This window comes from Corvus kubaryi, unplaced genomic scaffold, assembly GCF_017639235.1.
Source record: "Corvus kubaryi isolate FWS band 111438036 unplaced genomic scaffold, C.kubaryi_AGA036_p1.0 68, whole genome shotgun sequence".
Classification (NCBI taxonomy): domain Eukaryota; kingdom Metazoa; phylum Chordata; class Aves; order Passeriformes; family Corvidae; genus Corvus; species Corvus kubaryi.
Genome location: NW_024582056.1, coordinates 6,992,093 through 7,016,873, shown reverse-complemented (window position 1 = coordinate 7,016,873; position 24,781 = coordinate 6,992,093). Strand labels below are relative to the sequence as shown.

The following is a 24,781-nucleotide window of genomic DNA, read 5'->3' as shown; positions in this document are numbered from 1 at the left end:
CAAAGGGCGGATGCGGAGCGGAGGGGGATGCGGAGCGGAGGGGGATGCAGGGAACTCCGCCGCCCTGCCCGCGCCTTTGTCTGTGCCCGGCGCATGCGCGGAGGCGGCGGCGGGGATGGGGCCGGCGGCGGAACAAAGGCTCCGCGCTGCGCTGCGACCCCCGGGCGCTTCCCCCCGCCCGCCCTCCGCCAGCCCCGGCTGCTTCATCGGGGTGACCCAGCAGTACCCCGGCACCCTTCCTGCCCCGCGCTGCGCCCGGCTTAGCTTTGGCGCCTGCTACTGTGCGCGATGGCGGAGCGGACCCGTGCCCCCCCGCCCGCGTCCCCCCCTCACCTCACCGAGACAATATTTGGCATTTAGGAAGGGGAAAAGGCCGGCCCTGCTGCCCGCCCCCTCCCCGCCCGCAGCGGGTTTCGGTCGGCGGCAGGCGAGCGGCCGCGGATGCCCCCAGAGCTCCCCCGGCCCCGCTCCTCTGAGCGGCCTTGGGGGGGCAGGAGACGGGGGGCAGGGGGTCCCTCTGCAGCAGCGCGGGGTCGTTCGTGGGCCCCTTTGAGCAAAGAGGGCGAAGCGGGTGCGGCGTACGTGCCGCAGTAGGAGCCCCGCGGAGCAGCCACGCCGCAGGGACGTGCTCCCTGCCGGGCTCCGTCTGGGAGAAACACGCGTGCTCTGCCTGCCCGGGCGGGCGGTATCCTGGAGCATCTCCCTCTGTCGAGGGGAAACAATCTATCAAGAGGAAGATTGTGTGCGTGCGTGTTAGTGCGACATCTTGAAATCTCTTTTGTTCGAATTGTTGCGTCTCGATGCTGGCATTGGTGCCGGTTCCTTCTTCGCTACTTTTCTTTCCCGACTCTTGTCCAAAATTCGGATATCTATTTCTCTTTAGAGGGAGCATGCTTAAGCCTGTTTGAAATGGATAATTTTGTAAACTAATGGCAGTTTCTGAAGAGAAGACAACTGGTGTGTTTGTCAGGCTGGAGTTAAAGCTGACAAAAGAATATTGCCAGTGGGCTCCTAAACAGGCGATGGCAGTGGATTTTGTTGCTTCCCCTCGAGGGTGATGAACATTCACTAGAAAACATACACCCCAAGGCCCCTTGCATAGCAATTACTTGGTATTTCCAGTGTTTCCAATTAAGGTCTCTTCTGAAGAAGCCATCAGAACCCTAAAGTCTGTCTAAATGTCCCCTCTCTGTTTGCCAGATGCTTGCCAGGCACCACCTAGACTGGTGGCCAGGCTTCAAACACTGAGGGTTTTTTCCCTGTGTAGATGTTCCCCATTAAGAAGGGAGAATGTGGGGTGGGAGTGCCATACTGAGGGAGGATGCGGCATCTGCTGCTACTGCCCTCTCCAGGGGAGATACCTTGTCCCGCACAACCCTTTTGTATTCAGGGTGTTTCTGAGAATTTTGGGCAACCTTTAGGGGTGAGGGAAAAAGAAGAAGCAAGGACATGGCCAGAGATTTTTGCACTTGCTGTCTACTCATTGTCTCACAGAACTTCACGTGAGGGAGAAGCTTTGTTTTGTGATCTCCCTTGCTACTGGATTGTATGCAGTGAGTATTTTCTTTTTGTCTGGCTGTTTCAGTTTAGCCAGGGAGCACCAACTCTGATCTGTGGGCAGAATAAACACAAAACGTTGGGAAATCCATGGTGGCTCTGTCTGTTCTTGTATATTTCATGTATGAAATAGCTGATTGTGTAATACAGGGAAATTGTATGTAGCTGCCAAAATGCAATCATGCAGCAGTTTCTTCTGTTGATTTGAATCTCTGAGTATATCATATCCAGTTAAAATTAACATTGAAAGGGTAAAACTGGTAAAATCACTGTTCAAGTTATTGCTTGAAGCAATGATCAGGTGAAATTTTTTTCTCTCCCCCCGCTACCGCTTCCATGCTTCTTTGCATTTGAAATGCAACGCCCTCTGAAGCAACATGGTGATACAAGGTTGATTTATTTCAGAAAGTGGCATACCTTTGGAGCATACCCTTACCCTGAGACTACAGCGTATGCAACCTCCATAATTTCTGAACCATATCTAGATCTGTCTCTAGTCCTTAAGTATTTGTGGTTTGATCTTTCAAAATTAAGTCTGTGGAATAAATTGTATTTTCCAAGTGAAGCTTCTTCTGTTCCTGCTGTGTTCCATGTGTGCCCCATGCAGTGAACCATGAAGTCCTTCAGCAGAACCTCCTGTGTACACAACAGCTTCTGTCTGAACAATGCTAAATTCTTACCTTGTGCCGGCACCCACCCATGGCCCGATGGCATGCACTGAGGGACAAAAGCGGGTTGCAGGGTAGAAACAGGCCTGCCCATGAAATCTTGGGAGAATTCTGTGGCTACATTTTCAGACACTCAGCTACCATTGAGCTAGTAATTATTTGGAGATCTGCCATGGACAGCTGATCTTGCACTTATTTTGAAAACAAGAATTTTGGAGGTTTTTTGTTTGTTTGTTTTTGTTTTTTGTTTTTTTGGTTTTTTTTGGTGTGATCTGTATGAAGAGTATTCTGCAGTCATTTGTACAGATTTGCGCACAAATCCCAGGTCTTGATTTAGGTGAGCAGGTGTAAGCATAGTGTCCATGGGTGCAATGTAAATTTAATGGTTCAAATTGGAGTTCTTCAAGTAAGAAAAGTGGATACTCTTCAAATATCTAATGAAGAGTATAATAATCAACTAACATTCAAGGCCTTACCTTCATTCATACAAGGGTAGTAAAGGCAGGCCATTTTGAGGTATACTACAGAAGTACGGAGACCGATTTTTAACTAAAGAAAGATACTTAGGAATGACTTGGGTTGCTGCTTCTGTGTCAATCAGGAATGAAGAGAATGAGGTAACAACTAGAGAAATCAAAGAAATTCCTGAAAGCGTTATAGACTTGATAATAGAAAACATATGCAGCATAATGGGGGTTTCATGCATTAGTAGGAAATGCTTTCAAGATTAAAAAAATATGCCGGGGGAAGAAGGGGGGAAACCTCATGCAGAATGGAAAGGACTTTGAAGTCTTCCTTACAATATCTTGTGTCTCACAGTTCTCTTCCCTAAAAGCGTGAAGCTTCTTACTTCAAGATGGAGAAATGTGGTTAATATAAAAATGTATCTATTGGTTATTTGGTATGAAAATTCATAAGTTTAAAATAAAAATAGATTGAGAGCAATGTGATTCCTCAAACATGAAAGATTCCTGACTTGCCAGAATATGAAAATAAATCCTTTGACTTTCTTCTGCACACCAGTAAATGTAAAGAGATACTGATTTGTAACACATGTGGAATGGTCAGGTTTTGCCTGGGAGCAAGATGTGTAGTAATTCCCTCTTAAGTATGGTTAATGAAATTTAACTCTGAGGAAACAGTTTTATTAATAAAAACCTTCTGTCTCAGGATATATATCATACACTGATCTCTTTTGATGTGTTTGCTATTGTCTTCTGCAGAATAAGAATGAAGTAGTCTGTATAGTTGCCTGACTTGTTGGGTGTAGACTGCCAAGTACCCCACCAGTGCAGTACTGTTGGGAAAGCCACATGCTTTTTAGTCACATGTTGCATAGTTTAGATTTTAGCCTGGTAAGTGGTGCCACATATGATTATGATCTGCTGATCCAGGGATTTTATTTTTTAACCTTTAGGAATTTGAACTTCTTTTCAAAAGATTTTATTTCATGTGCACTGCCCTAGCAGTTGTTCAGAGCAGCATGACCTGGTACTTCATGTGAACTGTAGGAATGATGGCAGGAGCTTCATTTTGATTAGAGACTTACTGTCCTTACAGAGGATACAACACCGAATCTGTAATAAGACTGGGCCTTAGCCACCTACCTACCTTTTGCTACTTGATGGATAATGTCATGGTGGTGATTGTAATACTACTGATGCCTTGGCAGTGTTGGATGTGAATGCAGTGTTGAAGCATAACCTTTTCCTACAGGCAAAAACCTAGTAGTTATAATGACAAAGTTTCTCAAGGATTAATTTTAATGACAGAAATCTATGCCATCATGACTTTGCATGACAAATGCAAGCTAGTTCTGTACAAGTAGTAAAATCAGGGGGCTGCTGGCTATCTCCTGTTTCAGTAGTCTTTAAATACTCAGTGGGATGTAGAACATATAACCCCTGCAGAAGGACAGAGCCTGGTTATAGTTTTTGAACTTATTTTCTGCTGTTACTGTTTTCCTTGTGTGATTGTTCGGTGATGGAGGGACTCGTATTCAAAATTAGGTCTTGACGTGATTAACTATTTTAGGATGAAGTAGATGGTCACATAGCGGGATCCTGTAGATGTGCATCTGCTAGAGAAATTTAAGATGATTGCTGAACTATGGAGAAGAAATAGAGCAAAGTTAGAAAAAACAGAGAATGGACCAACAATGATAGAACTGATGTAGGTTTCTCTCATCTTCCTACCTTAGAAAAACACATGCAAAACGTGCACAAATCGGGATGTAGAAAACAGTGAAAACCCAACTGCAAACATAAGCAACATGGAAGAGTTACACCATGAGAAATGCTTTGGTACGTGTTTGTCCGAGATAGACTGGAGCCAGAGAATTGCTACATCAGCTTCCTGTAATCATCCTTCCTCAAGGCAGTGAAGCGCGTCATTAGCGGAGAACGAAAACAAAAACAAAAACAGGCTAGAGGTGGTATAAAACTAAGAGTCTGGAAAAGGACAGGGTGAAACCTGTCACTACTAGATGAGGTGTTCAGATTATTTCTGCATTTCCCTTTCACACACTAAGTTTCCAGTAACGCAAAGTTGCTGTATTTTGGCCAGTGCTGGTAAGTGCATGATTGACTTCTGCTGCTAATTGTGCTGAGCTGGTGGGAGGAGGCAAATTCAGTGAGGTCTGGCGTGGTGAAAACAGTTCTTCTGGGTTTCTTGCTGTCACCAGAAAAACTGAGGCAAATGGGGAGATGTGCTACCTGCTGTAACAAACGTGTTTCCTTAACAGATGTGCTGAGGGAGTGGGGCTCATTTTCCTCCAGCAGCATCACTCAGCCCTGCATGTAAACCCTGCACCAGTGAATATATAGTCCGCACTGGGAATAGCTGGTGTCACTGAAGAGAGGGTGAAAGATGTGTGTTGGCTATTGCTTTTCTTTTCAGATCTACAAGCCATGTGAAGCAAGGGAGACAGAAGTTCTCCAGAGCATAAAATTCAAAATCAGGCTAGATTTTCCAGGCTCTTCCATTTCACGCTTTGCTTGAGATGTAGGAGAGTACTGTTGGTTTTTAACTTTATTTCACTTGGAGCTTTCACTAGGAGCATGTGAGACGTCTGTAGGGTACCTGAGTGCTCAGAATAGCCCCTAGGCCTGTAATTCAAATGCTTAAATTAGCAGAATAAAGCAAATGTGGAAATATGGAAACCCTTTCCGTGTTTGCAGTCCACACCTGCTCTATGTAACTCCAGCAATCACAGCTAAGAGCTTTCTGATAGCATCCTCTATGTAGGATGTGAGAGTTCAAGGAGAGTGACAAGTTGTCCTGGAAAATATTTTTTTTCTGAAGGATCTGGTATTACTCACAGGAAAGAATTTTAGTAAGAGGGATTTATCCATTCTCTGCTCCTGTATGCTGTTCCCTTTTCTCATTTCCTACCCTCTGAGATCTTCATCTGGAAAAAAGCCATCCTACGGTGAAGAGGTATCAGCAGAAACCTTTTAAGCTGCTTGTAGCCATCTGATGTTCCACCAGTATTGTGCATTTTAATGATTTATTCAGTGCTAGTTTCCCTAGTGTTATCTAGAGGAACATTTGGCTTTCTGCATAGTGGCCCATGCTTTCCATCCAGTCGTCTTGAACGGATGACATTACCTTAATGAATAATACTTTTAGAGCCAAGCAAAGTCAGAGCTGCCATGTGTGCTGAAATATGATAGTTCACTGGAGTGCACTCTTTTCCTGTTCGTGTAACAGTGAGTAGAAGCCTCAACAGAGCTCGAGAAAACTAATATTACAGTATTTTTTTATAAGCACTAAAATGACTATCAGGTCACTGAAAGTTCAGCTGTCATCCTCTTCTGTGGATGAGTCAGTGACTGACAGATTCATGAAGAAATTATTGGTGCTGCTAGCAATAGGAATATGGCACTCCTTATGGTGTCTCATTCCTGACTGAACAATGCACTGTAGTGACAATCCAGTAGGGCACAATGTATTGAAAGTGGCCTTTAGTGCTGAGGTACCTCCTGTTACCAAGGGTTCAAACTGGACTGCAAATCACCTACAGGTGTTCCTGCAAACATCTCTTGGAACGTCACTGGTACCAAGACATTATGGAGAAGAGCAAACATATCAGTTAACAGATGATAAGTGCTTGAAGCAGGGTGAATATTGTGTCTTTAAATACTTGCCTTGTCTGTTCTGAGATATATGGAGAATGGTGTTGAGGGAAATGAGCTGGCGTTTCATGCTCTCCCACAGCCATTGACCCTGTGAGGAACATCCGAGTGCCTCATCTAAAACACAGAGGTGATAGAGAATGAAGGAAATTCTGCACTGACAGATTTGTGGTTTAGAAAAAAAGTCTGTCCAGGAGTTTTCTGTGGAACAATGACAGTAAATTTACAGGCTGAGAATAGAAATATTTATCTCAGCAGCTTTTATTTCCTTTCTACTTAAAAAAAAAAAGTGCTTTGGCACATTTTCTCCTGGCTGAAGAAACTATTTCAAATGCTTCTTGTTAGAAACTGTATTCTAACCTGTTGGGATATACCATATTTTCTTGGTCCATATTTGTAAATGTGTCCCATTAAAAAAAATTTGTTGTTTTCAAACTAATTTTTCATCTACCTTTGGCTCTATACCCTTCCTTGCCATGTTCCTGTAGCTCACTTATCTGTATTTAAATTAAATTATCATAGTAGCTATGTTGCCATTTCTCTTACTTGACCTTTCTAGAAGTCCATATTTTCAGCCATGAACTAACATAGCCTATGTCAGGGAACACCTTGATAATCACACAGTAACATGCAATGTGTGCATTAGCAGACATGCAGAACACAGGAAGATCTATGGCATCAGCTTGATTGCATGCTGGCATTCATATACCGAGTACAGAACCACTTCTTGTAAAACTTTAAACTCTAATGCTACTAGACCCCAATGGTTTGCATGCATATGGCTCCCAAATCTAGATGTTCACTGAAGTGAGAGCATATCAACATGAGAACTTGGTCTTAAACAAAGTTTCGTGCAAATCCTGTAACAATATGGAAAGCTTGGAGCTCTGCTAGCTGAAAGCATTCAACAGTTTTAAACTTCTTACCAGTTGAAGAAATATTAATGTGATTTCGTCTGCTGACTGAAAGTGGAGAGAATTTTTCCTTTTTACACATTGTTTTAGTTTTAAGCAAAAGTGGCTCTTGACTAAATGAAAAAAATCCACCAGCAAACCCAAACCTTCTGTGATAGCTTGAATTGTCAGTCTTATTTTCAAGAAGAACTAGATTTGTTTGATTCCTGTAGAAAATTAAATTGCTGCAAGCTCATAATTAAACTGCATTAGTGAGTTGAAAAACCATCCAGATCACAGTTTTAGGGGAAACATTTGCTATTATAAAAGACAAAGCTTGTCTGTCAAGCTGTGGCTGTGCTGGGTTGCATATTGCATAAAGGCCAGTAGCTGTCATAGTCATACTGGCCTGAGTTTCTTTTATAGAGAACCCTTCTTTGGATCCACTTCTAACTGCTCTAGATTTTAATTGTGTCTAACTAAAGCATAACATCCATAAATGATGGAGATGACAACATGATGGCTGTGGACATGGAGTATGATGCCGTCAAGGTGAGGACTGTGTTCAGGCCAAGTGAGTTCATGATGACAGATATATATGCCTTTTATTCTGAAGGACAAGTTTGTAGCTACAGAGTGAAGACACCAAATAGCCTTTGGTTGCTGTAGAGGGTCCCCAGGTAGGGGACGAGGGAATTGAAGAGTATTGATTTAGATCCTCTGCTGTACATTGTGCTCCCAAAAAAACCCTCAAAGGACATTATTTTCATTGGAATTACAGCTAGTCATCTCAGGTAATTGACTCCTTACACAGAGAAAACTTACAGTGCTGATAGAACCAAAATAATAGATAAATATAAGGTTGTTCACAGCCTGACCTCCCCCCACAAGCCCTTTCAAGTTCTGAATACTAATGTTTGTTCCACAAACGCAGAAGTTTTGTGCATTGGAATGGAAAACCACGGTCCTCCCTAGTCCCGAACTTCCTTTTCAACACCCTTAGAATTTGACTGTGGGTCTGCTGCCTGGTCCTCAGCATTTTAAGGGGTTTTTTTTTAAGCTTCAGGTTCCTGGCTTGAATCTCTTGCCTGTCTCACCCTGCTGTCTCTGGAAACCTCACCTCTGAGCAGTCTTAGGGATTCCTCCTGGGAAGGAGCTCCTCTGGTCTTCTTAAAGCAAACAAATAAAATCAGACTGTCCAAGAGAGCTTTCTGGGCTGTCTTGCAAAACCAGTGGCTTTGGTGAGTTTGCATCTGCGGTTGGAAGTGTCAGTCCATCCTCTGCTGCACTAGTGATGTTCATTGACTCCCTTCTCTGGAAAGAAGACCAAATAGCTAATTTAATTATTACAAATGCCCTGTTTTATCTTAATTAACCTAGCCATATGATCCTGGTTCCCCGATCTAATTAGCTAGGGAGATAGTTAAATATAACTTCATGTAGCTAGGCACATTTAGCTATTTGTGGTTAAATCTGCTCACAGTTCCTAAGAGACTGTATTTCAAAGTTACAGAGTCACAGCCAGGAATACCTTCATATGAAATAAAAAATACAGAGAGTTTGTCTTAACTAACACAGTGGAATATTTTTTTATGTTAGCAATACACCTCGCAGCTTACAATCACATTAAAGCCTTTCATGGAAACAAGGAGTCGTCTTTCTGTGTTCTGTCACTAAGGACTAGCAAGTAACTGAGTTGTACACAAGCAATGGGATTTCCACTGTTGTTCAGGTGGATAACTTTGGACTGTATGAGGAAAATAGTTGCTCTTTGCTCTGTAACAGATGACAGGTGGTCAGTAAGCTGAGTTAAAATAATTTAAATAATTTTTAATGAATAAATCATAGTAAAAATTCTTTGTCTGTGGAATAATTTCTAATAAAGACAGTATGTGGTAGTTGTTGGGAATATGTGGTCAGAATTACCATAAAGAAGATCTTGTTGACGAGAAAGGGAAAACAAGGATAACAGAGGTCCATTCCATAGTTAAGTGTTTAGAACAAGAATAGAGTAAATTGCCTTTTAACTATGCTAAAGCGGACATCGAAGAATTCCCTTTTATGTATTGTGCTTTGAACAGTTGAAGATACTACTTGCATGGGTCATATGCCACATAAAAGAGAGCTACCATTCAAGTGGATGCACATGTAAACAGTAAGAGTGATCAAACAGGACCTATGAAAGGGAGAAATGAACACATTGGTTTTGTGCAGTGTAAAGAAGCAAATGATTATTTTAAAACTAGGTAAGAAATAACCATTGGGAGATTACTTAAATGTGACTCATTTTGCCTTGGGGCAAGAGGAGGAAATATCTCAACTTCTCTTGAGGTATCTTTCAGTCTTGTGGTTTGCGTGATCAGGGACATGGGGAACATTTGGAGTGAGCTAGTTCTTGAGTGCAGAGAAGTAAGTTTAGTTGAAACAAAATCCTTCCTGATTTATTGTGTACTGATTTATTGGCAGTGTGTCTGAGCTCTGTTAATATTGAGATCCAAAGATGAACCCACTGCTAAGATGCTTTATGGACATGGTATATGCTAGAAATAAATACACAAATAAGGCTTTTCTAGACCTGGCAAGAGGCTATTCAATTTATTGATGCTGAATAGCATAGGTTGTTAAATGGAGATTTCTCATAGTAATTTTGATGGAATTCTTTAAATGGGATGTAAGTTTGAGGCTATTCTTCACATTGGGGCTGATGTGCAAGAAGGGGAGTAAAGCTTACAAAAATGATTGAGGCTTTTCAGTTCCTAAGTTTTATTTCAAGACAGTGATAAGTAATCCTGTGTGTATGTTTGAAAATTTTACTCTTCAAGCCAGAATGAAATTTTGTGACTGCATCTGAGAACAGTTTTGTACTTCTGATTGATATGACACTAGGATATCTTTTGTTACTTAATCTATAGGCTGCAGAAACGTTTGCTGGGTTGTTCCACAGATGAGCGGAGAAGGCTATACTCATGTTTTTAACACGTGGTGGCTGAAACTTAATGGTATAATAACAATAGCTTGGAAGGTGATATAAATTAGGCTAATTTCTAAAGAAATCCTTGGTGTATTCATAAATGGTTTTGAATAAACATAATGTTTAGCTCAACAGATGTCTTTGTGCAATCTATCTTTTGTGTGCAGGTGGGCCATTGAAATTCCTGGTCCAATACCAGGGGCTATCCATGCTACTTTGGACTATGCGTTTGAAATCAATCAATCAATCAATCAATCAATGTTTTCCTACCTGAGGGCAGCCTAAGAGGTATTTAGTTTCCATATGTGCTTACTGGAAATAGTGTTGTGCTTTCAAGAAGCACTTGCAGATTTTGCCTGTGTTTTTCTGTTTAATGTACCAGATTCTTGGCTAGTTGCCCATATCTTGGTATTATTAGAGGTGAGGGAATGCTCACCTTCATTTAGCAGCTAATTGTTAGATTATTCAGAAACGTATGGATGTCAAGTTGTGCACAGCAGTGTGTTGGCACTTTTTAAAGTGATCCTTTCCAAGAGGGAGGCATGTCTATCAGCAGAAATAGAGTGGTGGGCTTGATTCTGGTTTTATTCATGTTGATCAGTGAGTATCAGGTTTGAATTTACTTGAGTTGCACTAATAAAGTCAGAGCTGTGAGCCACTAGAATTTCATTGTAATTTGAATGGTTGAGTGGGCAGCAATGATTGGGATTGCTGTTCAGGTATATATATATGTATAAATATATAAAACTCTGCTTGTGGTTGCAATCATAATACAAAAGCCTTTACCAGAACATTAAATCCCAGTGTTCTGTCATCTGTATGCTTTTCTTCCTGTGTTTCTCCTTGCTTCTTTGAGAAACCAGTGGTAGGTTAATTTGAATAGTATCGATGTTGAAGGCGAGTTTTTTACTGCCTGAAGAGGAAGAAGCATTATCTCTTTAATCTGTGTAAGGTAAGTGTGTGCAGCAGTGCAGTTTTCACATTGAGAAGATAGGTCAGAAAACGATATGCCCTAGGTTAGGATTATTTTGGTTGAAAACAAAATCCCTGTCATTAAATCTTGTTAATATTAATAAGCTCATATAAACTGGAGCAAAGTAGTGCAAAATGGGATTTTTTACTTTTCACTTCCTGGGCCTGTACATGAGAAAGAGCACACCTAGTAATTATGGCAGTGAAGAAAAGGATGTGCCCTAGATCCACTGGGTTCTGCAAGTGTGTACTACCATGCAGTAGCATGTACTAGGGTAGGTAGGGAGTGTGTAGTAGTGTATGCACACAGGCAGGGCCCTCTTCTCTGCAGGAGATCTTTGCGTGGGATCTATTGAATGAGGGCTGTGGGTTAGAGTAGTTGTGGGGGTTTCACTGCTTGTCCTGGGTTTGAGTCAGCAGCCTGCTCAGAGCTGCCTTCAGCTGTGTTTTGGTGGTCAATCTGGTTTTGGTAAAACTTTTCACAAGTAATTCAACCAAGCCTCTTTCATCAGGTGCCATATGGAGCCCTGCAGTGCAAGCAACAGGTAAGCAAGATGAAGGGCTAAAAAAGACGTGTTGTAACTTCATTTACAGGCTGATAAATCTTAGAAAATAGTTTTCGTCTTTAAGTATTATGTGCATGCCGATGCTTAAACTCAGAGCTGGTCTGATTTGTCAGAGAAATATCTCACAGGTATCAGTCAGACATGGCTGACATAATTAGTCACTTTTACAGAAACCTTTTCTACTGAACAGACGGGCCGAGAAAAATAAACATGAATTTTAAAATCAACACTCAAGTTTCTATTTCAAGATTAGAGTATGTTTTTGAGACTACTATCTGCAACATCCTCTCCTATAAGGACAAGATGAGAGAGTTGGGGTTGTTCAGCCTGGAGAAGAGAAGGCTATGGGGACACCTTAGAGCACATTCCAGTACCTGAAGTGGCCTACAAGAAAGCAGGAGAGGGGGCTTTTTACAAGGGCTTGTAGGGATAGGACAAGGGGGAATGGCTTTAAACTAAAAGGGTTGATTTAGATTAGATATTAGGAAGAAATTCGTTGCTGTGAGGGTGGTGAGGCACTAGAACAGGTTGCCCAGAAAAGCAGTGGATGCCCCAGACCTGTAAATGTTTGAGGCCAGGTTGGTTGAGGCTTTGAGCAACTTTGTCTAGTGGAAGGTGTCCTTGCCCATGGCTGGGGCTTCGGAACTAGGTCATCTTTAAGGTCTTTTCCAACTCAAACCATTCCATGATAGTAAAAACATTTCCATTTTCTACTTTAAGGTAAGCCACTTAATAAACAGTACAATTCATAAGAGTTTCTAGGTTTAAGACCTAAACCATGCAATATTTCACAAAGCCTATGGACTAATTAGTGTTAATTAAAGAGAAACATATATAACATGGACAGTCAGGATGCAAACCTTTGCTCTGGCTGACTTCAACTGGGGTGTTAGTCTTGTCTCCTGTAAAACATATTTATAGGAGACAAGACCATTTTCTTGTTTTGGTTGGGTCAGGCTCAGCCTCTACTGATGGAGCTGGATATTCCATGCTATACAAACTACCAACTGGCAAGAGAATGTCTCTGCTCTGAGCCCTCACCGAGGTGTTGAAAGCTCAGGCTCAAGTCTAAAATGGGCAGGGAAGAATTGGAACATGCTCTTTCATAGAAAAAGTGACCCTCTTTAAGCAAAGGGCAGATAATTTTTTGCCTGTTCACCAGTGAAAGCTTATATAAAAATGCCATAAATACCAGTCTTTTGGGGGACTGTACAGGTTTTTACCATGTAGTTCTAGTATAAAGAAAATTTCTTTGTTTGAATTCATAGTTAAATATGTACTCCTTATGCTGTTTTGCAGTATTTTATTTGTAGGAGTTACTGGGAAGATGTTCAAGTCCCCAAGTGCCAATTAACTGCCTGGCGTGAATTTTACCCACAGAGCTGGTCCCACTACTTTACATTAGAGACAAAAAACATAGTGTGAACATTTAAAATTTACATGACAATGTGTGTGTTTTCTTTCCTCATTTGAGAACTTATCCCATCTATGGCATCAGATACTTCGACCTCAAGGGTGCAGGTAGGACAGCTGAGCTGAATCAGCAGCTCCATAGGGTGGGCTGGCTTCATGCTTTCCCCTGCTTGTTTTGTTTTTCTTCTGGCTGGGCTCCTTTCCTCACAGCTCAGTGAACTGAATCACCTCACACAAGGCTCAGCTAAGAGCCAGACCAGCTGCAAGGGAAGAGGAGCTGGCAGTGGCTGTCGCACTTGACAGCAAGCTATTTCATTTGGCTTAGCTCTGTCACCTATATACACCTTCATTCCAAGATTTTAAAGATTTTTAATGCTTTTCATCTAAGCATGTTTTTCATCTAAACCCACTTTTGTAAGATGATTCATCTTATGGCTAGAATATGGAAACTTCACATTATGAAATTTAAAAAATAATTGCACTTTAAATCCAACTGTGAGGTCTTCCAATAAAATGCATTGGTTTTAAAATACAGTAAGTGAATTACTTCAGTCACGAATTACTTCAGTCACGAAAGGCCCAAAGACCACTGGATGTCTAGCAAGGGAATTCCAGTGTGGGAGATCAGAACTGAGTTAACTCAGACTGTGACCTTTAATGACCGTCTGCATCTCTTAAATCCACATCTATTTTATGTAAATGAAGACTGACTCAAATCTTAAGCTTTCCTTTTTTCTTTTTTTTTTTTTTTGTCTTTTAAAGTAATTTCCTGTTAAAGCAAGCTATAACCCTTATGGTTTATCATGCAATCCTTTTGTTTACATGGAGTGAAGATCAATGTGTAAAACTCAGGCGTGAGTAAATTGGTCAGGTGAGTAAAGGGATACCTCTGACCATCGGGCTCTTCAGTGTCTTGTCCAGGAGCCAGACCTTTAAGGGATATTGTGATCCTGGAACTGCAACAGAGTTGCAGAAGGCTCACTAAACTCTTATTTTATGTTGCCTTTTGATTTGAGTAATTAAAATATGAGTAGGTTGCTATTATATAACTATTATGTTGAACTGGAAACTTGGGTTCATACTTTCAAGTTTCTTAGTGTTTGCTTAATGCTGGTTAGAGGAAGTTTGTGGGGATTTCCATCAGTTTTAATCAAGGGGCCTATATTTTAATTACTAATACATATTTATGATCTCTTCAAAGGAGTGGGATTTTTGTTTCTTTTTTTTTTTTTTTAATAAAAGAGTCACTTATAGCTTGCTTCAAAAGATAAAGATAAAGCTTGATGGTTTCATCTGTACTTCTTGATTCCCACTACAAAACAGATAGTTCAGACTACAGGCTGTACTCCTTGATAGAATTAGTTCAGTAAAGCAGCAATCAAAATGTGTTGCACATAACAAATTGCTACACCAGTGCTGTTTAAGAAATCCTTTTTATCGTAAACAGGAACTTCGCACTTTTTCTGAAATGTCTTATCCTGTGGAAAGCTGCTCAGCATAATTTATGATTTCTCACTTAGCGTATTTATGAAACAGCTGTAAATCTGCACTTCATTTTGTACAGGGGTTTTGTATTTATGTCTACTGTGTCAGCCATTTGGCTGCAGGAAAACAGTACCACTTGCTCAAGGGAGGGGAAGTTAGCACTCTTAGCCAAAAATGAGACAGTTTCTCAGGACAGAAAGGTAAGTGTGTTATTCTTCTGTAAAGCTGTGTTTTATGAGGTGAGCCCAGCAATCATATTGTCTTTTCATGCAGTAACTCACTGGACACTTCCTGCCTACCGAAACTCCCAGAGAAGTCTTTTTTACCATGTCCTGAGGCAATGCAGTAAAAAGAAAGGCCTATTGATGGGATTTTTGAGAAACCAATTGCAAGTAAATTTATTTTCTGATTTTATCTGGAAATGGATAATAGTTGGACCAGCCTCATCCATCAGATCTACAGCTTTCTGCTTGTTTATATTGGAGCCATAAAAGTGGGAGTCTGTCCATCATGCATTCGGTAGCTTTAGAAGTGCAGGAGTTGGCTCTGTTTACAGCAGCGCCATAGCCACATTCATGAGGAAGCTCTGTGGGAGCTAATTTTATCCTTCTGTGAATTTTAACCACCTCCTGTAGAATTTCACATGCATTTTGCCCTATTCCTTCCACTAGTGTGAACACAATATGTTATACTGCTCTGTGCCCCATGGTTCTGCCTTCCAACTGCATGTTTCAGTACCAATTTCAGTATTGCTTTGCCTGGAATAAGTTCCATTCTTTTCATTTGAATTAAATTGAATAAAAGCAACATATTAAAAAATCAGTGGTAATCATATCAGTTTTATCTTTCATTATAAAACTTTTTTTGCACACGCAGCTCTTCAGAAATGCTTGTAAAATCTAACAGGCCCTCTTCAGTCTTAGGAAGCTGAGTAATTACCAAATGGTGACATGGGAGATGACAGTAATGATGGAGATTCTGATGCCTTATGTTTGCACACTTCTACAAATGAAAGGCACTGCAGGGACTGAATTAATCCTACAAATGTTAATGGATCCAGTGTCATTCCTTTAGCACTGATAGTCAGCATAAATGCAGGTTAAAGCAAACCAGTGTTCCCTCTGCTAAAGGGAGCAGGACACTGACCCCTGTTTTCTAGTGGTTTTGCTTCTGTAAAGCAAACTCACATTGAGTGAAAGAATGAAGCTTCTATAAAATGTGATGTAACTTAGATAACAAGGGTATGGCTAGCATATCATCCCTGATATAAATACTGAAATCTGTCAAGGACAACAGACTGAAAAAAAGCAGTTTTTTGACTTGAAGTTGTGTTCTCACAAAGCTTTCTGACCTGACCACCCCTGGGTGATGCCACGTGGCTTCAAAGCTTCCCAGCATTGGGGGTGTGAGGAACTGTGCCTGAGAGCTTACTCACTGGTCCTGCTGGGCAAGCTGCACAACTGTGCTGCTGCATCAAAACCTGCTTCCTTCTCCTTCTGCCTGTGAATGTTTTTGCACATCTAAACTGCTGGTGCTGCTGGGATGTCTCTGTGATGCAACAGTAATTATGAGTTAGCTCAAGGTACAGGCTAGAGCTGCATGGCAGCACAGAGCCCAGCAATCTGCAGAAACCGTGCAAGCAGGACTGCAAACAGTTAGTTACAAAAAGTTAGTTCACGCTGTGCTTTGGGTAGCCACATGACTACCACCACCTGGTGTAGCTGGTGTTAAAACCAGGCAGCATGATTAGCACGGTCTTGTACGAGCCTGTGCCTGATGAGGCCTTGGAGCACTCCAACTCCTTACCTGCATTAGCATGTCTGATTGAAAAGCTGTTTGTTAAAAAGACTTCAGTGGCTATAAAAGCTGAGAGGAAGAAAGGTGGCTCCTTGCAAAGAACTGCTTGAGACAGGGAAGAAACCATATGAATTTTGATCTGAAACTCAAGTGCTAATAATACAAAATCACTGCAAAAATCTAATCTGAATATTAACAGCTCCCTCTGCTCTTTTGCAAGGACAAACATTTGTTTCTAAATCTCAACAAAGCAAGTTTCTAATGTGGGTCAAATGGAAATCCTGTTTATTAAAAATCTGCTAAAGACAACTAGATTTTGAATTTCAATGGAGGAAGCTTCTCTGTGACCCTTAAAGGCATGCCAGTGGACTCTTCCAGCACATGCCTCAGTAAACAACAAATGAATCACTGAGGTGCTCTAACAAGGATTGATGTGTCCACCCAATTAGAGGGGTATAAAGAGTGCTCCCTTGAAATTCTGGGTTCATTTGGGTTGCTCTACTATTTCTACAGTCTAGCGCTGAAGCATTGCTTCAGGGGTATTGTTGGCCTCAACAACTGGCTTGTGTGCATTGTCCTAGCTAACAAGTACAATTTTTGTACAGATATTTCTCCTATGAAGTACTCCAGCAGTGAAATAATAAAATAATGTTGAATGTCAAAGACAAATCACTCACTAACGTCTGTTTAAGCAAAGAGCAAGATCTTCTCCAAATTTAGCACTGCTGCAAGTGTGATTGACAAGACTCATTAATCACCTGTTTTCAGGGGCTTGCCATTTCTTAACTTTACGTGTTTGATTTTCTTTTGCCTAAATTATGCCCAGTTTTGGGAGGTGAGATGGTGCAGTGCATGTTATATGGTGTGAGTAATGCAACTGGTCAGATGGAGCAATGCGTGGAAAATTCATTAAGTATTTTGAGGCTGTTTCCTCTTTCTCTTGGAACAATGTTTCTATTTTCCATTCCAACTGTACATGTAACTCGTACTGCTTCAGAAATAATTTCCTCACATCATCTTAAAAGAAAATTAAAAATTAAACATTTTTTTGCTCTACAGAGTATTTCTGTTTCAGACAAATAGCCCAATTTTTTGCACAGAACAACACATAAAGTAGCCTAAAGAAGGATATCATGCAGAATAAAGCAAAGATCAGAGTATGTTTTGTTTTTCATCTGGCTGCTACCTCAGCAATCGTGGAGCACTTCAAGACTGCACAGGGTGTCTCGCAGGTACTATCTAAGGATTCCCTCTGACAGTGTGGTGGCAATTTACAATTCCCTTACCATGCTTCCAGGAAAACTGTGTCATGTTATTACCTCTTAAGATAGCTACATATTTACACCCGAAATTTTGTTTCCTAGACCGCAAATGAAACCCCAACTTTTGTTGAATTACCTAGGCTAAGCAATAAATCATTAGAAACCATCTGATTCAGATATTCAGCTAACAGTTATAGAAGTTATAGAAGATGCTTTAACTCCGACCTTTTTGTTGCTTCTTTTTATCCCTTCAGTGTGACTTGGGCCTTGGTAGGGGATTGTAACTTAGTTGTGGTTAACATCTATTTGGATTCAGTTACAGTTACATGCCTGGGTCAGAGGGTATTTGAAACCTTGTCTCATCATCTGTGAAGGTCCTTGCACCAAAGGCTTAGCAGTGCTCTGAAACACATCATTGTTGCATAAAAGATTTTGCTCTGTTCTGTAGGTTTTACAAATATTGAAAGTATAGTGTTGCAGTTCTTGCCAAGTATCTTAAGAAGCAAACTTAAATGCCTAAATTAGAAGCCTTGGCATTTACCATTGGTGGTGAAAGTCACGTTCGTCAGTGCTCCTAATTACCCACTGAAGATAATTAGCTGACTGTTCCTGGACATGTTTATCATAACTCAGATATGACAGCAATGAAAATGATGTGAGGATTTCTTTGAAGCAAAGTAAAAATGAGAAGTGTGAGTTAGAAACAAGTTCTCTAAGTTACTGCCTTTCCTCTTTGTATGGCCAGATACCATACTAAATACCAGGTGTTCAGTGAAGCTGGGCATATTTCAAAAAGTTGTAGATAATTAAAATTGATTTAAGCCAACTTCACTGGAGCCAAAAACTTCAAATCTGGGTTTGTGCTGTCTTTTAAGCCCAGAACCTTCCTAGATTATCTTTTGCCAATTCCTGATTTTTCATACACAACAAAACTTTATTTTATTAATAGATTGTCTGTGTTGGGAATTGTTTGATCTCTTATTTCCACTATTTATGTAATCAAGTCACTGACCCACTGTGAAAATTCAGTAGCAGGCAGTTGTGATACAGAGTGTATGTGCCGTATGTCATTGGCCTTTGTGTCCATAAACCTAAAAGCTGCTGCCTGGCCATTCCTCTGCTTGAAAAATCTGCCTGTTTGCCAGGTCCTTGAGGGCATAAAAGAATGGAAATGTTTTCTTAAAACTGAGACATGTGTATGTGTATTTGTGTGTGTGTGTGTGGCTTTCCCATTAGAGTGAAAAAAAGCAAAAAAACAGTACAGTGAAAATATTCTGGAATTACTTCAAAAAATATCCCGCTATGGCAGTGAGTGATAGCTTTGTATTTAAAATAACCTTAATAGAATTAAATACTGTAGTGAATGGAAAAACAGATGAACCCTGTGCTCGTATTTAATCCATTGCTGTCTGCCAATATATGTGTTTTTTTGAAGTACTGGAGATTGTTTCACCTATGTTCCTCTTGGGCAACTGCTTTGGGACTGGACCAGTATAATAGACAATTCTTCATTAGCTCAGATAATGGGAAAGAAAAAAACCACAGATGAGAAAGGCTTGGTAGAGAGAAGTTCAATAGTACAAAACTCCATGGTTTTAACTCCTGTTCAGTACCAGACCCAGTCTAGCTGTTTCCAGGACCTCCCGAATGTTTGCAAGGCAGCAAGCAGTCAAAAGCACTTATTCTTGTTCTCTATGGAGTTTGGAACACAGACAAAAATTTGTTTGTGTGACTCAAGAACTGCCTTGCTACTTTGAACAGTTTACTCCCTCTTTTATCTTCTTTCCCCTTGAGCCTCTTCAGCCCCCAGTTTCCAAACTAAAACAAGGTAGGTAAGACTGCTCTCACCCAGGGGCTCTCAGGCCAGAACTTCATCTCTTCTCATCTGTAACAGGGTGATTTTCCTGTCTGGGGCTTCTGTGTGTCTGCTCTGTGGTCATCGCCCTTTCAATTTGTCACAATTGTCCTATTCCTTATCACAGCAACAGCTTCTTTCAAATACATTGATTTATTGTGCTGAAGCCTCTCTGGTGAGCTGTTGGCACAGGAATCTCTACCATTAGGAATCCCTCTTGTGCCATTTCCTCAACCTTCTCCCAAATCCTGCATGTCTTTGGATCTTAGGGCTTTTCTTGCAGTCAGTTCCCATCCAAGTTCTTCTTGTCTTCCCACATGCTGCAAGGTAGTCCCAGAGCCCTGACTGACCATGGCCTTCCCTCTGTGCTCATCTGTTCTCCTTCATCCCCTCTCCCTGTGTTCACTCCTGCCTGGACGCAGATGAGGTGAGAGACTGCCTGCTGCTGCCAAGGCTCCTGGGAAATATACTTCCAATAGACACTGCAAAGCTTGCCAAAGCCTTGCACCAGGGCACAGGATAGTTTATCCTGGCAGGCTGTATGGTCACCAGCCTGCCAGCTGGCAGTGATTCTTTGTGTATTTGCAGCATCTCAAAAAATAATGGTCCATCCTTACTTATGGTTTATTTTAAATCCTCTCTTACATGTCTTAAATTTTATGGCATCAGCTTTTCCATTGTGGGTTATAGGAATGGGTGGAGCCCAGGAGGCACACTCTTAATGCCCAAGTGCAGCGCATCCATGAGGAAGGAGCTGCTTTAGCTCCTTGACCACATCTTCAGTCACACTGAGCTGAAATCCTCTCATGGGTTAAGAAATTCTGTGATAGTTTACACCCCCACAACCTCCCCCAACAAGTGGGAGGTGCAAATGTATACCTCAAAGCAGAAGTCTCTATCTCTGGATTACTTCCTTTGCTGGAGAAAATAATTAATTTTAGCTGGCAACTGCATTCGTTTGGATACAGAGAAAATATCCTGTGTGCTTGGTATGTTGGAAGTAGTGAATAACTGAGGCATATAAAATGGAAAGAACTTGTGTAACAGAGTTTCACAGACCTGTGGGGAGACCTGAATTTGCTCAGCCCTGCTCTGCTGCATGAAGCTCTCCAGTTTTTACCTTGCAAATACTGATTAAGCATAGAAAGTATATCAGACCAGCCATCTCATGACAGCTTCTAGATCTGTTATGAACTTTTCCCACTGTCATTTCTTAGGATGTTTTTCACTCTCTATTGAACAATTTCAGCTATCACTTTTGCATCTTGCCTTTTGGAATACTTTCTTATACATGACTGACTTCACCCATATCAGCAAATCCTAATTCTTTTCCTTTCCATTCCTGGAACACCTCATGGCTACCACTGTCAACACTGAGTAATAATGAGTTTTCCTGCTGTCACTTCAGACCACTCACTGTAAACAGCTTCTATTTGCATCTATTTGACTCTTTAAAGACTTTCTATTCTAATCTGTTGGTGCACACAAAAAGAAGAATATATGAAATGGAGATGTCTGAATAAAGTTCTTTTTTTGTCATGACAACATGGCTGATTCCTTTAAAATAATGTTGATTAAATATTGTCCACATCAGTGTTGTACTTCTGAAATCTTACTTTTCTTTATTGAAGACGCATGAAGGCTGAATCACTTAAAATCGCAAACTCTTTTAGAGCTACTGGGATGGTCTCTAGGATGCCCTTCCATACTGCCTCTCTCACTTGTAGATTCCTCAATAATACTGATTAATTCTCTTGTTAGTTTTACTGGATGGGTGCAGATCACCTGCTGTTTATACTTGAATCTTCATTTCCATTTATGTAAGCTTCACTTTTGGCACACTGATCAGAGGGTGACAGTTGCTTGCTTGAGAAGCTATGAAAATATTTATCGAATAATGCTGTGGCACTGAAGAGTTTGTGTGCAAAACACCTTTCTCCTACCACAGAATAAGTTACTGCATTTCTTAAAATAAATTCAGGATGGAAGTCATAGGTTTGACTGGTCTGTGAGGTGTTCCTTCCTTTTTCATTCAGATCATTGTGCTGAGTCTCTGTTGCTGCAATAAAAGTCCACTGAACTCTTGTGAGAAAACCCTGCTTAATGCTGAACACACCAGAATGAGTAATTCAGATAGGTGGGACACCTTCAAACTATGCCAGGAATCAGTGTGTAAAATATAAGGAATAAATGTAAGGAATAAATTTAATGAAGAACAGAAAAAATGTAATCCTGGATCAGGTATTTTTATTGTGTACAGTGGAATAAACACCACAACTGCTTTTAATAATAAGACTGGTGCCTCTATGAGAGAGTGCCACTTTAAGTTCTCTTAATTTGGAGGATTTGTTTTTCTAAATTTATTTTATATTACACAAAACTAATATCTTGGTAGTGTTGAGTTTTGAGGAACTGACAGTTTACAATTTATTCCTTATTGTTAGTCTCCATACTGACATTCTGGCATTGAAATCCAGTTTAGTGAAGTTATTTCCATCTCTCCTTCAGAAAGAAGTGGCACTCCTTTCTTTTAGCATGTCCAGGGCAATCCCGCAGCAAATCATTTTGCAGCTTTGCACTTCACTTTTACAGGGTTTGTCACTATATTGAAAAGGTTATATTCATTTGGAGTTCCTGCCTATCCCTTTGCAGTGGCTGGTGTGCAGGAAGGAAACAGCTTTCTCTGGAACCGTGGCTTGCATTCTGTCATATAGGGATTCTTTGTGTCAAATTCTTTTTAATGCAATAAAGCAAGCCAAGTCCAGATAAGGTAGACCCAGTTTTTTATACTGTGCAGTTGTTGGTTTCATACAATAGACACAGCTTGAAGAAGTCCTGGTTGTCCAGATCATTCATCCTTAGAGAATCTGTTGTTAAAATTGAGGTGAAAACCTGTTTGTGTTTTAGGTCTGGAAGGAGCAGAATGCCCTCTGAATCCTCTTTTCTCCTTGCTTAGGCTTGTACCAGACATGTTTCACATTACCCTGGTATGCAGGCAGAATCTCAAATGTTGAAAGAAAATGTTGATGATCTCCTACTCTTCCCTTTTGGCCTCAGAACTGTTACTTTCAGGGTGGTGGCAAACATTTCTGTGCCTTAGGAAGCCTTTTCTGGTTCTGATTGAAATTCCAATCATGCCTGAGTGCCTGCTTGTATGCAGATCCTGTATGGAGCAGCCTGTTTCCAGTTCTGCTGTTAATTAGTTCAGAGCCTACAATCATCCTAAATTTGTAGATATTGAGAACTCTGTCAGTGCAACCTGATAGCTGGCCTTAGATGTTTAAATGAGTTTTGCTGCAGTACTTCAAAGGTATTACAGCACTAGGGTTAGTGATGACCTGGTGACCTACAAGGTTCTCATTTTGTTAGATTGCTCAAAGGTCATAGAGTTTGTTAGGGGGGAAAAGAAAAAAAAAAAAAGAAAAAGGAAAAAAAGAAATATTTGTAAATTCACTTTACAGAATGTAATATACATGGAATATCAACCAGTTTGGCTACCTGTGAAGTGATTTAAAACCCTATAAATTCTTTGCTCTGAGTTTTTCTGTCTCTCATTGCATTGCATGAACCCAATCAACTCTACTTTTCTTTTCTTTTCTTCCAGCTAGATGGTATCTATATTCAGCTGTATATAAGAAAACTTGTGAACTTGCAGTAGTTTCACTTCCTGCATCATTTCTGCCGTCCCGGGCCGGTGTGTGGTATGCCGGTGTCTGTTGTGAAACTTTCCTCTTTCAGAAGCTGTGCCCCGGGCTGTGGGAAAGATATGTTGTAATGGTGGGGAGGAGGGAAAAAGCACACCAGCCTCATCTACAAAATGGTCAGTTCTCAGAACCTGCATGGTCATCTTCACCCCTGAAAATGCTGAAATTTGGGCTGTGTTTGTATTATTTTTTTCACTTATCTTTTTATGGAAAACTGTTGACTAATAACACCTGCTGAAGAAATAACTTTGCATACATGCTACCTGTGCTGTACTTTTTCAGACAAAAAAAAAAGTTATTCTGACATTAACAGAGTGTCTCTGCAAGGCTTAACAATTCTGACCTGACAGAAAGACAGGGTATGGAATAAAATGCTCTGCAGTATTTACCTGAGCCTTCCTTCTGTCCACACAAACCAAAATTAGTAACGTCAGTGCAGATGTTGGGTAGTTATGCCACACATGGATTTATGAGCTTGCCTAAACATCTTGTTATTAAAAGTTTAAATATTTACACTGAGTGTCTGCTGCCTTATGGACTCTTGTGAGATTATTTCTGGCAGTGAGGATTTTTTTTTTTTGTTGGGAATATTCTAAGGTTGACTTTAACATAAAACTGCTTTAGTGCTCTTCTAGTCAACAGTTACAGATTAATTTATGCTATATCAGGGCTTAAGTGTTGTTTCATCCTTTTAGAGTTCCAGTAAAGACTGACCACTTGACTCAGATTATGTAGCTTAGAAAAAGCCCAGTCTTAAATAGGACTTTGAAGCAAAATTAAGTAGAGCTCAGGTTGCTGGCTTTTGCTGGTATTTTCACATTGGTATTTTGCAATGACAAGGCATATTTTTTGTGGGATCCTTAGGAAATCAAGGCTTGTGCTGTCTATTCCACTTAAGGGCCCAATATAAATCCCTCTAGGTGAAACTCCTTGGTTTTGGTGAGGCTTGGAGTGTTGAAGCAGAAATCATTATACTGGGTTAAACTTTAAACTATTTTCCGTTTAGTTGTACATACACATAACAAAATATGCCCTTGGCTTGCCAAATGTTATCCAGTTGGCAATCACATGGCAAACAACATGCTGAAGATTAAAAGACTGGACTTTAAACAACACTTTCTGTGCTTGATGTAATATTTCCCTTTTTATTATGTCAGGACCTAGCACTGTTAAGTGGAGGCAAATAATTGCTATGAAAAAGTGCAGATTTTCTGAGTAGAAGTATATCTTCATAACTGTAGTGGGTGGTGGGAGATAAGAAACAACCAAATATACCAAATGGAATGATTGGCTTATAAATGACTGTGTGCTGCACTTGAATGTAGTGGGACCTGGAGGAGCTGCAGACTGCCAAACATCAGCCATAGAGGAAGGCAGAGATAGCTCTCTTTTAGAAAAAAAGCAATGGTCTGCAGTCAGTGGGGAGAGGGGAATCATGGGATGAGGCAATTTGTGTCAGGGAAGCATGTTCTAGCACCACTTGTCTGCAGTGGATCTTTTAA

The 24,781-nt window shown here is 40.7% G+C and overlaps 1 protein-coding gene across 3 annotated transcripts in view; it reads left to right on the top strand.

Moving 5' to 3' along the window:
• The window catches only part of BASP1 (brain abundant membrane attached signal protein 1), a 51,440-nt gene that overhangs the window by 1,569 nt on the left and 25,090 nt on the right, over nucleotides 1-24,781 (top strand). The window contains exon 1 of one of the 3 annotated variants that reach the window (XM_042048718.1): nucleotides 4,499-4,528. The exons of the other annotated variants lie outside the window; for them this stretch is intronic. Coding sequence (XP_041904652.1) covers nucleotides 4,514-4,528 — 15 coding nt within the window. The 5' untranslated portion in view covers nucleotides 4,499-4,513. Of the gene's footprint in view, nucleotides 1-4,498; nucleotides 4,529-24,781 lie in introns of those variants that run through there. 3 annotated transcript variants of the gene reach the window in all.